Below are 14493 nucleotides of genomic sequence, written 5' to 3'. Positions count from 1 at the left end.
CTCCCCTTCGGCCCGCCGGCCTTAATGAGGCTGTGCTGTTTAATGAAAGGCGTAATTGCCGGGGAGACGAGCCGGCAGGGCGGAGGGGGCGGTTGAGGGGAACCGAGCCGGGGGCGGCCCGCGGCGGGGGAACGGCGGCGGCTGAGGGCCGAGGCGGGGAGGCAGCTCCCCTCAGCGAGGGGGGAAGGCCCGGAGGGACCCCCGGCCTGGCGGGTGGGTCGGCTCGGGGCAGCCCAGCCCAGCCCGCCGGCGGCCAGGCGGCCGCAGCCCGCGGGGCGTTGCACGGCAGCCTCCTCCCTCCCTCTCTCCATCCCTCCCTCCCCTCCACCTCGGTCCGCCCGTATCCCTGCATTCCCTGCTGCAGCACCCCCCTCCTCCCCTCAATCCCATCAGTAGCGGCGGCCCCGGGCTCGGCTCCCCGCGCTGCGGCGGCGCTCGGCGGCGGTTCCCCCCCGCCGCGGCCGCCATGTTGGGCTGCTGCGAGCTCGGCGGCGGCGGCGGCTGCTGCGTGTGACCGCGGGAGGGAGGGAGGGAGGGAGAGAGGGAAGGAGGGAGCGGCGGGGGAGAGGAGGGCGCGGAAGCGGAGGGGAGGGAGGGAGGGAGGGCGCCGCCGTTACCCCTCCCCGCCGCTCCGCGCACGCACGCACACACACCCCACACACACACGCACCGCGGGAGGATGCCCTTTGCCCGGGGGGGCGAAGCCGGGAGAGCATCTCGCCGCCGGGAGTGAAGCCGCTGCCGCCGGGGCCTCCCGGCCCGCAGCGCGCGGCCGGAGCGGGGACGCCGGCGTTTTCCCTCCGCCCCAGGACGCGCACCCGGAGGAGGAGAAGGAGAAGGAGGGCGCCGTCGCCGCAGCAGCAGCAGCAGCCATGGGAAGGATTTGACAGGGCTCGGAGCGCTTCCCAGCCGCCCCGCGGCGGTGCCGGTGTGTAGGGGCGCGCGTCCCGCCCGCCGCCCCTTGGCGCAGCGGAGGAGAAGGGGGCGACGATGAAGACTTTAGTTTTTTTGAATCACTGAAAAGCCTTAAAAGGAGACTCGGTAAGGAGGAGGAGGAAGGGAAAGGCTGCCCGGGGCAGGACGTGGCTGCGCCCTGAGGAGGGGCGGCCGGGGGGACCTGCGCCCCACCCCCACGGCGGGCGCGGTGGCCGCCGAGGCGCTGCCCGCCGGGGCCGCGGCCGGGGCCGGGGAGGCGGCGGCGGGGGCGGCGGGGCTGCGCGGCCCCCTCCCTCCCCGCCGGTGTGCGCCCTGTTCTCTTCTTCCTTTCGGGTGTATAAATACATACGTTTTTCCCTTCCCATCCGTTCTGGGAGGTGGAACGCTGGTGCGAGCCGAAGGGGGCTCTTTAATGATGCGGTGGGGCTCCTCTCAGGATCGTGTTGCATGATCTGCATTTTGAATGAAGGAGAAGACCTTTTTAAATATATAAGTGCGTATGCCTGTGCACGCATGGTGGAATCGGTGTCAGTCAGCCTCGGTTGAATTTGAGTGCAATTATTATTATTATTAACGCATCAGGAGTGGCCGTATATAATTTTTTTTCCTTATTAAGCGTATTAAAAGATTTTTTTTTTTTAGGATAACTATTTTCCTCTCTTAAAAACTATGTATACACAGATATGCACACTATATGTGTGTGTCTGAAACTCGCGAGGGTTTAGTTTCAGGCTGGGAACACCGAGGTGGGCTGGAAATTAAGCACCGCCAGAGTTTGACACTTGCTAAAAATACCGTTGACTTCTTTTTAAACAACAAAACCCTCAAAAGATTTTTTTTTTGTTTTATTTTTTTGTTGTTGTTTTTTTGGCAAAGTAATAATAATCATTAAAAAAGAAACCCCAATGCAAACTGAAACAACCATGTCTGGAGAAGTGCGTTTGAAGCAGTTGGAGCAGTTTATTTTGGATGGGCCAACTCAGACTAATGGGCAATGCTTCAGTGTGGAAACCTTGCTGGATATACTCATCTGCCTTTACGATGAATGTAATAATTCCCCTCTGAGAAGAGAGAAGAACATCCTTGAGTATCTAGAGTGGGGTAAGTTTGAATGTGTTTATTTTGTGTACATCCGTCCATGTTCCTGTCTGCTTTGTATAATGTCTCTGTTATTTATGTGTAAGAGGGGATTGTTTATAACTCAGTGTTTTACTGGGAATTGTTATCAGTTTTACTGTATTTAAACATGGTGGTGGTGCTAAAAAGAAATCCGTATTGGTTATTCGTCTTTGACGTATACATGTTGAACATGTATTATTCTTTCTTTTTTCCTTTTTGACATGGATCAGACTCTGGTACATGAGGCATATTTGTTTGCCTTCAGGCCCATCTGTTGAGTTTTGTATCCTAAAGTTGCTGGGAACATAGAAGGGTGAGGGATAAATTCTCTGATACCTGAAAAAAAGATCAATACACAATCTTCTGATTTGCATCTGTAGTCAAATCTGTACTGCTTTAAAATAAAAGATGTTGATCATCAAGAAAATCCTCCAGCTCTCTTAAATGGTATGGGTTTGAAATGTCTGTGAAAATGGAGAAAATGACATTCTCTTCTTTAACAGAAAATCATTGCTGACTTAGATTGATTTCCTGATGAGGAAAACAAAGTTGAAAAGCAGAATGAAATTGTATGTCCCCCCAGCACCCTTTCCATTTTCTTTCTTTGTTTTGGGGAGACAGGGTATTTGCAGATTTTTAAATGAAAACAGGTGAATGACAGCGTTCCAGTTCTTCTTAAGTTGTCACAGAACTGGTTGTCTCTATGGTTTTAATTCGTTTTCTTCCTCCTCCTAAACGTAGATGCAAAACAGAAGATGTGGTCTGACATAAGAACCTTGATGAGAACGGTTACTGTATCTGACCTTCAAACTTCAAAGTCATGCTGCACTTCTGCATTTACATGCAGAACCATTTACCACATTTGCTTTGTAATAAATACATCAGCAGGGCTTCTTTATTAAAAAGAAAAAAAAAAGGCACATTTTCAAAACGCCTAACAGGCATTTGATTAATTAGCTGGTTGAGCTCTTCATAATGAAGTCACTGAGGAAAGACATTGTTTTGATAACTGATCTAACAACTTGAGGCTGATATGTGTGTGTTTTATTTTCCTGCTCCTCACTGTGGTCATACTGACATCTAAAGGACATCTGACTCAGTAATTAAGTTTCTTGTACTGTTCATATTGCACTGGTCTTTGTTTTCTTATTATCTGGAGGAACAGGCTATAATTAATGCGTTGTAGCTAAGGAGGAAATAGTAATTAAAAGTACTTCTGAAGAACCTTCCCTCTAAAACTGTCACTGTGGCATACAGATGCTGTGAAAGACTGGGAAGATATGGTGGTTCCAAGGGTATTTTGTATGTGAGAACTTAGTGTAGCCTGTAGTCGATCTAGCCAGCTGATATCCTGTAAATAATAATAATAAAAAAAGTTAACCATATCAATATGATCAGAGTAATGGTGTGTTTGGGTCCCATCATGTTGGGTGCTGGTGCATTCAGTGGTAGTTGTTTGATACATAAATGCATCATTCCAAGGCTCTGACAGTACCCAAAGATTTCTATAATAAATTTTACAGGCTGCTAATGGAAATAGTACACTGTTTTGGAAAGGCTGGAATAAGGTTTCTTGATGGGCTGTTTTTCCTGCTACTTTTCTGCTCTCATGCTCCAACTGTGCCTTAGCAGGACTCTCGAGCTTCAGATGAGACCAGTTCCTCCCATTTTGAAGGCTGAGTTGCCCGAGTCCTCTGCTCCCAGCTCTGCTATCTGGACTTCTACCCTGGGAATTTTTTCAAGAGGGTTTGTGAGGTGAAATGCAAGAGCAACGGTTTCTAGTACCTGCCGTTGGAAGTGTCTATGTGAATGATGTCTTTATCCTGCAAACACTCACATGAATTGTCTCTTCTGAAAGCCAGCCTTCCTAGGGAAACTAGCGGTCTCTGGCATTTCTGTTGAGATCAGGGGTTTGGCAAAATTAGGTTCTTATAGAGGTAGCGTACCCTCCAGCGCTTGGGTGCATTGAAGTTACAGAGGGTACCCTGTTCTTTGATATAATCGTGACCTTGCATATCTCTCTCCCCAAAAGGGGAAACAATGCAAGTGGTTGATTACAAAGAGGTTATATGTGGTTTTAAAGTCGGAGATGTGCCGAGTAGTGGCAGAAGTGGGAGGCTGGCAGCCAGAAATGGTAGGCTCTGCCCCTGCTTCCCTTAGTGAGTCAGTGCTGAAGTGCTTTCAGCTCATTTTTTTTTTCAGCTTCCCTGTTTGAACAGTAGGGAAAATACCACCAATTTTACACCAGGGAGTTCTGAAAGCTGCTGTATGTGAAGCACTCTTAGTTTTGAATGTACTGTATAAAATAGTGTCTATTAATTTATTTTTCCCATCACTGAAATAAAACTTGGTGCCTGGTATATCTACTGGTGGGTGTCAGTTAGTTGCTGTCTTGGAAGGACATTTTGTGGGTTTATGCCAAGCATCCACAAATTTGCTTTATTACTATGAAGAGTGCAATCTGAAATTATTGGAACTGGTCTTGGAATGGTATGAACTGGTATGTTTGTGCATTTACAAATTACAAAGTACAAATTTATTCCTGAGAACTGTTCATCGTCTTAAGCTTAAACTGCTTTTTTAAATTATTCTTTCTAGAAGGAAATAAGGTTTATTTATATAGCTAGTTATTTTTAAGAAAAGGCTAATAAATAGCTGTTTGGTGGTCATAGACTCCTGTTGAGCACAACAGCAAATAATTTTTTCTTGCTTTTCAGTGGTGCAGTTTTGAGGTGCTACTGTTTGGTTTTGTGGGGGTTTTGGGGTGTGTTTTTGTTTTGGGGGGGTGTATGTGGATGCCTGTTTTTATTTAAGCTGTTCTAGGTCTGAGAAGTTACATGCTGTATTTCATGTAAGACTGAATATTCATAGCACAATCTAAATTTTGGGGGGAAAGGTTTAGGAGGTATTCTAGCATGGAAAAGCTAATGTGGTCTTAGTGACAGCCATGTGACTGCTGCTATATTTAGGGGAACTAAGAAGCTTCATGTTCCAGTCCTTGGATCTTTTAGGACTATTTTATGAACTTGTTATCTAGATCTATAATTTATTAAAAAATGAAGCAGGGTGAAACAGTTGAGCATCTGAACTGGTTGTTCATCTTTTGTTTTGGTTTAGTGTTACAAGTTTAACTCAGCAAGTAGAGAAAGTAAGGTCTCTGCAATGTGAAGTTGAGTTTTACATTTTGGTAGGTTTTCAGTCTTTTTGAGGTGCTTGAAATGACATTAGACTGGTTTGAAGTGTCAGGTTAATTATTTTTTGATTTAGAATCTGCATTACTTCTAAAATTCTTTTTTTTTTTTTTTGCTTAAAGTGAAAACGTAATTACTTTCCCTATTTTTATACATTATTAGTTTTGTGACATGCAAATAAGATGATTTGATTTTGTTTTTTATTTTACATAGGTATTTTATATGCAAAGACAAGCATGGAAACAACTGGTGTACTTGAGTTCTGAGGGTTAAATCGGGGCACATTTTGAGATGATGGGAGGGAGCTGGATAATTTAGATCTGGCTTGTTCTATGTATTTGATGCTAGTTTTCATTTTTATCTCTACTGATAGTTGTATTTGTGATTCAGAAAAGGTGTTGTCTAATTATAGCAACTGGAGCTTACCAGAAAAAGCTATTGAGAATTCCAAGCATTTTGCTTTTTCTTTTCTACATGTGTATGAGTTGCCACAATGACTCAAGACTCTAAGGGGGTTAATGAAGGGCTGATAAGTTGAACTTGAAAGAAAAATATAGTGATAGAAATAAGCTTTTAGAGATCTTTTTGTTCTGGGAAAACTTCCTTTACAATGGCTTCAATTTGAATTAGTTTTAAAAAGAAACTAGAACAATGTTATTTAGGATGCGTGAAAGAAAACTAAATAAACTTAAAAATGTGTGGAGATATAAGGGAGGGAAGATGGAGAGCACTACCAATAGCATGGTGAGGTCAGTGACTTGATCGAATCTGTTCTCTTGTAGGGAAAATGCAAACTGTCCTTTAGTGTTTTTTATGTTCATTTTGTTTTCTACCAAAGGAAGCTTTGGAAGATGGATTAAATTGTTCTCATTTCAGCTCTAGTAGAACTGAAATGTTGTGGTGTTGATGCAGTGCTGATATGGTCATAGACTAGACTGTCATCATTGGTCTCATACTTCTGTCATTCAGATGTGCAGCATCATCTCTTCTGGACATTAAAAATGGTTCTACCTCCATAAACCTATTTTTTTTCAAGACAGAATTTTGGAGAGGTTGTCTGTGTTTCCTTTCTGGCAATCTCTCTCTCTCTCTATCCTGTTTTTTCTTAAGAAAAAATGGTATGGCCATTTTCGAGCTAGGTTCTTGCCTCTAGAGTCCTGCACCTCTTCTGTGTTATTCATCTGTTTGTAGGTCATGAAAGAAATCACAGGTATTTTCAGCTATGAGTTGCTTGTATTTTGTTTTCAAAATAGACTGTTGAAAAAATAATCCTTCATTTAGGTCCTATTCTTAGCAGAGAGAGCAGTAAAAGACTTACCACTCAACTTCTTTGTGTTCTTTTTTTTTTTTAAGACGACTTTGGTGCTTAGTACAATCTAACCCATTAGAAATATATTTTTAAAAAAAAATACATTTTAGGAATTATCATTGGGTTTTTTGTTATTATAGTCATAAAACTGGGAATACCTCTTGGTCTGATTGACACAAGCGAAAACAGTTATTAAATTCTTTTTGAGAAAGAATGAGTGTCCTGCATGTCAAGGCCACTTAATGTGCTTAAGCATATGCCTAATTTTAAATGTGATTTGTTTTGTTGCCTACAGCTGAGGTATACGGAGGTATGGGGATCCATCTACGTAGAAGTCATTGTGGCATTCTTGACACACAAATTTCTGTCATTATTTACGATAACACTTTACTGCTTATTTTATGTAAACTTGTTTCTGTTACATAGCTGCAGCTAACAATTGCTTTTTATTGATTGGGGTGAGAGAAGGAGGTTCTTCAATGCTGTCAAATAGAAATGACCTTCAAATCTCCATGTTTCAGAGTATTGTGTAAACAGCTTTTATAGAGATGTAGTTTTATACCAAATTACTTGAAAAAGAAGGAAAAAAAAATGCAGGAAAATATGTAGGAGAATGGTTGCCTGTGCAGACCTTACTGTTAGGTAGCTCTGTGTTTAACCTCTATACCTTTTGAATTGTGACCTCTTCCACATTTATATCGGTTTTGATTTTTGTCTTGAACAGAGGAAACCAATTACTGTAAGTTTATCAACAGTTCTGATGTGATCAAATGAGCTGTGAGACCATCCAGTTAATTCTACTTATTTTGCATTAGGGTTAAAGCCAGTTTCCAGTAGAGTGAGGCATTAACCCGTTGTAACACATTTGTTTCTTAACACATTGGCAATACACAAAGTTTTTTAAACTTATTTTTACTTAAAATTAAGGGTTTTTGAGGATGTTCTTTTTTGTTGTTTTTGTTCTTTTGGGCTGGGGAAGTTTAGAGGTATTCAGAGGCTGCCTGACAGGCTTTCGGGCTTGTGTATTTAGATTGACTGACTTCTGTCAGTGATGTCCTCCTTATTGCAGAGGAGTAAGACTTGCTTAGATAGGAAGCTAACTAATACTTCATTTTCAGGAATTTTAGGAATGCCTTTATTTTGTACAGAAATTCCTAGCATGCTTTGGTCTAATGGGGACAAATGGAGAAATACAATTATATGAGTTAGTCTGCTCAGTGGGCATTATAAACCTCATGACAACACAATAAATTCCTTGTTACTAAGACATTTCATGTTAAAGGGTTAATCCAATAGTTTATTTGTGGGATGATCATAATTGTAAAATGTACTGCTGAAGGTGTGTTTGAACTCTTAATCTCTGTGTAGCATATGATGCTGTGCGTGTGTGTACCTGATTAAACTCTGTCCTTGTCTTTTGGCCCTTCTCTCCTGAACTTTATTGACATACTCTTTTATAACCTGTAGCATATTATTAGTTCACAGCTGACTGAAAGAAGGATATTGTGCTATAAGAACAATGACCTTATTTGGCCCAATATAGTTTAATACTTTGTTATATATATGCATGGGTTTTTTTAAACAAAGATCGAGAGAAACTACCTTTCTTTTTGAAGCTCTATCTTACCCCCGTAGATCAGTGCTTGAATTCTGAATAGCAGCAGCAAATAAAAGTAATTTCACTTCTGAGTCATACCTGTGGCTGGATAGTCAAGTGCCAGTGTTGTTTTGAAATTTTATTGAATATAAATTGCAAATACAGAATTTCCGGATACAGAGTGGATCCAGGCTACTATACTGGAAACTATTTTTCCCATATTATTTTCTGAAAGTGGACACTGTAAATTATCCTGGATGTGTCTTTGCAAAAGATTAACCCATTCATAGCATCCCTAATTATTTTTACACTGTAAAAAATTTACCATCTCCGTTTGCACAGAAAACTTCCAGAAGCAATTAGTCCTGTTGCCAAGCTGTAAAACCTGACTAAAAAAGGTACAGTGGGTAGCTGAGACAGAATTAAAAGAAAAGGCTGACTCCTAGACTCTTAAGTTTTATCTTTTGGCAAAGCAGACATTCCTTCCATAAGCATTTGTACTTGTTTAATTTGATTTTCTTTTTCTGGCTGAACAACTAGAATATTTTGTTCTACTCTGGTCTAACTTACCTCAACACATTATTTTTCTAAAATCCTCGTTAAGCTTGGGAATGCCACTAATGTGGACTAAAATCTTTAAAAAATGCAAGTGATTTAGGTCAGTCATGTGCAATCTTTTGTTAACTACAAGATTTTTATTTCAAATAGTTTAAACATGACATTAGGCTTAATAATAACTGCAAAAATCTTCTATTCAGACAGGTCAGTTTGCTTTATTTCTAGTAATACAGCCTTATTAGGTTTACTAGCGTTCACCATGGATAAAATCCACGAGGTGTATCCAGACTCCTAAGACTTTGTGTTTCATAATTCTTCCTTATCCGTATCCAGACTTCCAGTTCTTTTTAAATTAGTTTTGTTACATAATATTGTAGGTTTCTTTTATTCTTAGGAATCAGCTTCTTAGTGCACCTTCTCTCTGCATCTTTTCGAAAAGTTTTTGATCTGGAGCTTGTACATGTTATGAACTGCAGTATTTTGTACGCCATTTTGAGGAAAAAACCTCAACCTTTTAAATACATTCTGTTCAGCAATTCAGTAGAAATGTATGGTAGTTCTTTTTATAGAAAGACTAGGTGAGTTTAGAGTGGCGTTCCAAAGGGGAGGGAAAAAGCATTCATAAATGTTAATAACAGTAATTACATTTCCTTCAAACGTTGTGGGATTAGGCCAGCAACACTTTGTTGCTCTTGCGTTCAGTTTCTTTTCAGTCTCGGAAGTCTGGGCTTGGAGGAGGACTGTTATCTTAGCTCGGGAGCGTGGAAGTACTTCGTTCTCAGAGTGGAGGGTACATGAGCAGTTTTGTGTTAAGTGATTCTTTTTTTTTCTTTTTTTAAGTATTCCCTCTCACTGTTGCCCTTGTTTCATCCTTTTCATCTTAAAATCCTACCTTATTTTAGGCTTGTGAGAGGTGAGGTGTCCTCTCCCTCACCTCTTGTGAGGTGTCCTCTCCCTTTCTGAGTTCTTCCTCCTTTCCTTTCTGTGTGTTTTTCATGGGTAATGTTATTCCAAAGCAAAGCTTTAACGTACTTACCTTCTCTAAGCTGAAGCCTCCTTCTCTTCTTCCTCGCTTCCATTCTGTTGCTTTTCATCTGAGCAAGATCTCAGTTTGTCTTTCCAATACGATGTGGATATCCATATGTCAGTCTGATCATCCTGTGGCCAAAATCTTGGTTTCTGGGTTTGGATTTTTTTTTTTCCTTTGTTTCTCCCCAGTTATCCCCAAGCTTGCATGATTTTGTTGGTCAGGTTCATAATATAGAGATTGTGTGTGGAGAATGGTAACAAAAAGTTGTCACCTGTGTGAGAAATACACACAGGCTTTACCTACAGGTGCACCCACACAGCATTTTCCATAAACACCCTGTATATTTCTTATTAGATCCAGTACATATCAATTGATTTACTAACACGAATAATTTCTACTTGTAAGCTCTTGTAGAGTTTGGGGCCTTGGGCTGTTTGTTCTGGCTGCGAGTAAGTTGTGACCTGTTTTACTCCTGTAGTCTAAATACGAAGAGACTTAAGTGAGAGTATAGCTTTATCACTTTAATACCTAAAACTAAAATAGGAAAATAGTGATAGGAAGGGTGGCAACGACTTTTGTTACACAACTGCAAAGTGGTTTAAGAAAATGTCGTTCGTGCTGTGGGGATACCATAGTCCCAAGGTATTTCCTGCTCTTGCTCATTAAAGCTCCTTCACCTTTACCACGCTGCCTTTTGTAAATAAAGCACTGTGTTGTTTGAATGTTTTGCAGGACACATAGTAACAAGAGGAGGAGGAAATAGAAGTTGGTATTTTAATTGTAACTCGATGGTTTTATCTTGGGTGGGAGCTGACTTGATGGTGTCTTAAGGCTGGCTAAATCCACTCATCTCTGTTTTGCTGGTGCTTACGTGGGCAGAGGGACATAATCCAGTCGAAACTAACCCTGCAAAAACGTGCTGAAATCTGTTGATCTGGTTGTGTGAAGAGGTCGTACTGGTGTTTGTACAAAAGGAGGGGGCTAGGACTGTGACAGCCCAGACTTCAGTGGCTTCACCTACTGTAGCTCCTGTGCTCCAAGTTTAGAGGCTGCCTCTCAGATTCCCTCTGACATACAAGGAAGCTACAATTTTGAACCAGATTTTGACATTACCAGCTTTTTCTGATAGATATTTGGTGTAAAAATTCAGAGAACCTTTTTGTTTCCATAACAGTTACCAAAACTTTTCTTCTTGCAATGAGAAAATTTCTAATCATGAATAAGGGTCTTCAAAATAGCTGTCTGATTTTGATGATGGCAAGTCCTTGGAAGAAGAGTATTGATGTGTTTGTGTGTTTTGTGGTAATTGTCATAGTATCACTCAATGTCTTTAAACAGTTTTCCTTGTACATTTTGTGACTGAAAGACAAGGATTCTTATATTAACACATTTGGAATAGTTTTGTTTTATTTCCCCCAACTTTTAGAAAACTTGACATCATTCTATTTTGTGACAATTTAAAAGGATCGTTTTATAATTTTGGTAGGGACTGACACAAAAGAGACTTGTTTTTGCTGTGATCTGATATGTTAGAGAGAAATTATAGAAGCTGCTTTGTACGCAAACAGAAATTTGCAGAGAAAATCATTATCGTTTAGCTGTGCGGTTGCTGTCCTAAGACACTTGGTTTTGTTGTGTCACTCCACCCCCAATATTGACTATTTTTACCTTCATAGCTAGCAACCACTTTTGGCTAACAAACGATGTATTTCTAAGCTTCTGTATCTTTGCAAAAGTCATAATTTAACTCTTGAAATAAATTTAGTCAAATTGGTTTTTCTGGATCTAAGTATTTGGTAGGCTGGCTTTTTTGTTTTCTTTATACTCCTGTGTGTTACATATTTTTCTGAAAGTAAAGAATTGATTTAATGTCTCCACTGATGATAACCCAGACTCTCAAAAAGCAAACTCTGAACAGAGTTAAGGTTACTGAGAGAAAATGGTATATGATGCATATTACCACAGCTGGTGTGTATTATTTTGTTAACTTGGTATTTCTTGGTTAACTTGATCTTTGAGTAACGCTTTGACTTGAGAGATGATGATCTGGGAACCAGTTGCTTCTAGTGACATAGTTTCTTAGCTACTTCAGTGAATATCTGTACAAATATGCCGTTGAGTATGTACTGCCTGAGCTCATGTTAACACCTGAAAAGTCTCTTCCTGGGTGACTGAGCAGGGATGTCATCTGATCTTATTGGTAGTAGCCTAGTGCTTGAGCTGTCGGGGGGTGAAAAAAAGGGTGCAGCGGGGCAAGGAGTTGCTGTCTAAATACAGTCTTCCTGAATATTTACATTCCTTTTGTCCAAAACTGAGATTATTTAATAGAATTAGTATTATTTACTGACAATATTACATTCACCTTGTGATCTTTGGCACTACCAGTAGAAGGGAATCTTTCCCAAGAAATTCTTGACATTAGTACTTAAAATTTTGCTTTAATTTCACCGTTAAGTTTTCTTCATAAGGGAACAATCCAGTCTCAAGGTTTTTTGCTTTCTCTTGGTCGTGTAGTTTATGTTGTCAGTAAATGTATTTAGCCATGTATATAATCATAGTAATAATTACAAAAGCTTCTTAAACACCCCAAAATCTACATGATATGTTGCTGCGCATTGACTGTTTCTAAAGCTTCAATACATTCACTAAATGACCCTGTGGCATAAGTGGCACTAAAACCTTTCAATGACATCAAACTGTCACATGATTATTCAAAACTTGTCTAATTTTGTTCCATGTGATTCTTGGTTCCCCCCCCCCCATTAAGAAGTAGGATGTTAATAGAGCATTCTTAGTGATAACTGCTTGTGATCAGCAAAATTAAGTTTTACATTTTAAAACCTAAGAGTTAAGCAAATGTTACTCTGTCTCTAAAAGAACCTCAGTTTCTTGCCTTGTGTCTTTCACTTCAGAGAGGGGTTCCAACTTTTGGGGGTTTCCTTTTATTTTTTGTTTCCTTTTTTTCTTTTCCAGTTTAAGGAAACCATTTTCTCTAATAACTCACTGTCAGATCTGGTTAGATCAAATTAATTCACTTGTTTGGGGCAAGTATTTTCTTTAGTAAAGTAGTTTTGATGTTAATCCCACTGATTCTAAAGCAATAAAGAAAACTTTGATGCATTTTCATGGCACTTTTGCTAATGTTAGGTTGCCATTTGTTTTTGCTTTTACTTTAGATTTTCAGTTTCTCTCAGGCACACCTTCTCCAGTCCTTTCTGTATTTCCCCCTGCCCCCGGGCACGTGAAATCATACGCTCTTACAGTGACAGGGTGCGAAGGTCATTCTCAGCACCATTCCAGCGTCAGAGCTGCAAAACCATTTCCTATGGGAAGCGGCAAAGGAAACTTGCAGGAGATATAAGATGGTAAATGAAGTAATTTTGGCAAAGCTACAAGGATTTCTTCTTGGTATGCCGATCGTTGTTTTCAATAACACTCCCACCACCATCCCCCTAAAAGCTTGTGGCAGAATTTTCATGAGCTTCAAGAGAAGCCAGGTCAAGCATGTCAAACTGTGTGTTTGAGTTAAGCATAAACACCTATCACAGGGGTTTTGGGTCCTTTGTGCGTGTGTTTATAAAAGTGATGTAGCTCTTCTGCATTGTGTCATACATGATGTCCTTTCTCACTTCAGAGTATTCAAGACAGAAATATTTGAAGTCTGTAAGTGTGCTATTTGCAGGCATTTTGAGCCTCACAATTTTGGCCTAGGACTCTATGAATAAACCCAGATTCTCTTTGTCTCTGCCTTAGTGTCTGTTTTGTACCATATTCTTCTATGCCTAGCACTTGAGGAGTTAGGTGCTATTTTTCCCTGCTGCTTTTTTCTCTCAGAGAAAAACAGGCTCTCCAGTGAAAGGCACGTTTCCCAGCCATAGGTGGTGTGTCAGGGCTTCAGAAAGTTAAGACATCTCAATGGGTAAGGATTCACCAGTGGATCTTTAGGAAGGAGGACTGTCTATCAAGATGAGTATGTGTAAAATTATTAAATATAAATTCAGATGGCATATGTAGAAGACTGTGTGTATACATAGATACAGGTTATATGTACAGGAAAACTTTTTTTTTTTTTTTACAATAAACTTATACAGACTTTAAGTGGTAGGTGTTGACTTAGAGCCATGAGCCAAAACTGTGATGTCTGGTAGGAAGAAGAAAGTATTTGTAAGCCAAATTCTGCTCTCATTTAATGGAGATAAACGTGAAGTTAGTTCACTGATTCCTGTGCGATATTGAAGCAGTTCATATTTGCTGCTGAGATTTTAAGGAAAGCCAAGCTATTTACTTGAAGGCATTAACTGGTTAAGTATTTAAAACTAGAGTTCAAGTACTGTAGCTTTTTCTAGATGTCCATAGAGAGTATTTCCTTTATTTTGCTTTAATCTTTTAAAGTATGCTTTAAAAATGTATATTTCTTTCCAAGTTGGGAGGGTTCTAAATGTTCTTTTTTTTCTTTCAAATAGTATGATTCCTGGCGAGAAAGTAATTTACGATGATACTGGGCACTTGTGTATATCGCCTTGAAAATCTGTTTGAGAAAAGTGGGTGGTTATTAGCATCTTAAATACCTCTGCAAAGAAATGGAGGCAGAGCTGTGATTTGTTGAAGGCCATTCAAAAATTCAGTGGAAAAACAGTTTCTAGGATCCAAGTTTATGTGTATGTTTCTTCCAAATTTGGTGGGTTTTTTTCCAAAGTTTTTGAAATGTTTGCTGTTGAAATTCCTGAAGGTGTGGGTGGTTTGTAACTTCTGT

General features: G+C 40.3%; 1 protein-coding gene across 7 annotated transcripts in view; it reads left to right on the top strand.

Moving 5' to 3' along the window:
* Positions 1 to 562: 562 nt before the first annotated feature.
* The window catches only part of CDC42BPA (CDC42 binding protein kinase alpha), a 193859-nt gene continuing 179928 nt past the window's right edge, over positions 563 to 14493 (top strand). For 4 of the 7 annotated variants that reach the window (XR_012774874.1, XM_075496539.1, XM_075496538.1 and 1 more), the window contains exons 1-2: positions 565 to 1041; positions 1813 to 2037. Coding sequence is in view for 6 of the 7 variants with exons in the window: in XM_075496539.1 (XP_075352654.1) it covers positions 1842 to 2037 (196 nt within the window). In the remaining variant the exon portion in view is untranslated. Of the gene's footprint in view, positions 1042 to 1812; positions 2038 to 14493 lie in introns of all 7 variants that reach the window. The other 3 variants (XM_075496542.1, XM_075496541.1, XM_075496543.1) reach the window with 2 other exon arrangements.

The sequence above is a fragment of the Mycteria americana genome, chromosome 3 (genome assembly GCF_035582795.1).
Source record: "Mycteria americana isolate JAX WOST 10 ecotype Jacksonville Zoo and Gardens chromosome 3, USCA_MyAme_1.0, whole genome shotgun sequence".
NCBI lineage: Eukaryota > Metazoa > Chordata > Aves > Ciconiiformes > Ciconiidae > Mycteria > Mycteria americana.
This window is presented reverse-complemented; position numbering and strand designations above follow the sequence as displayed.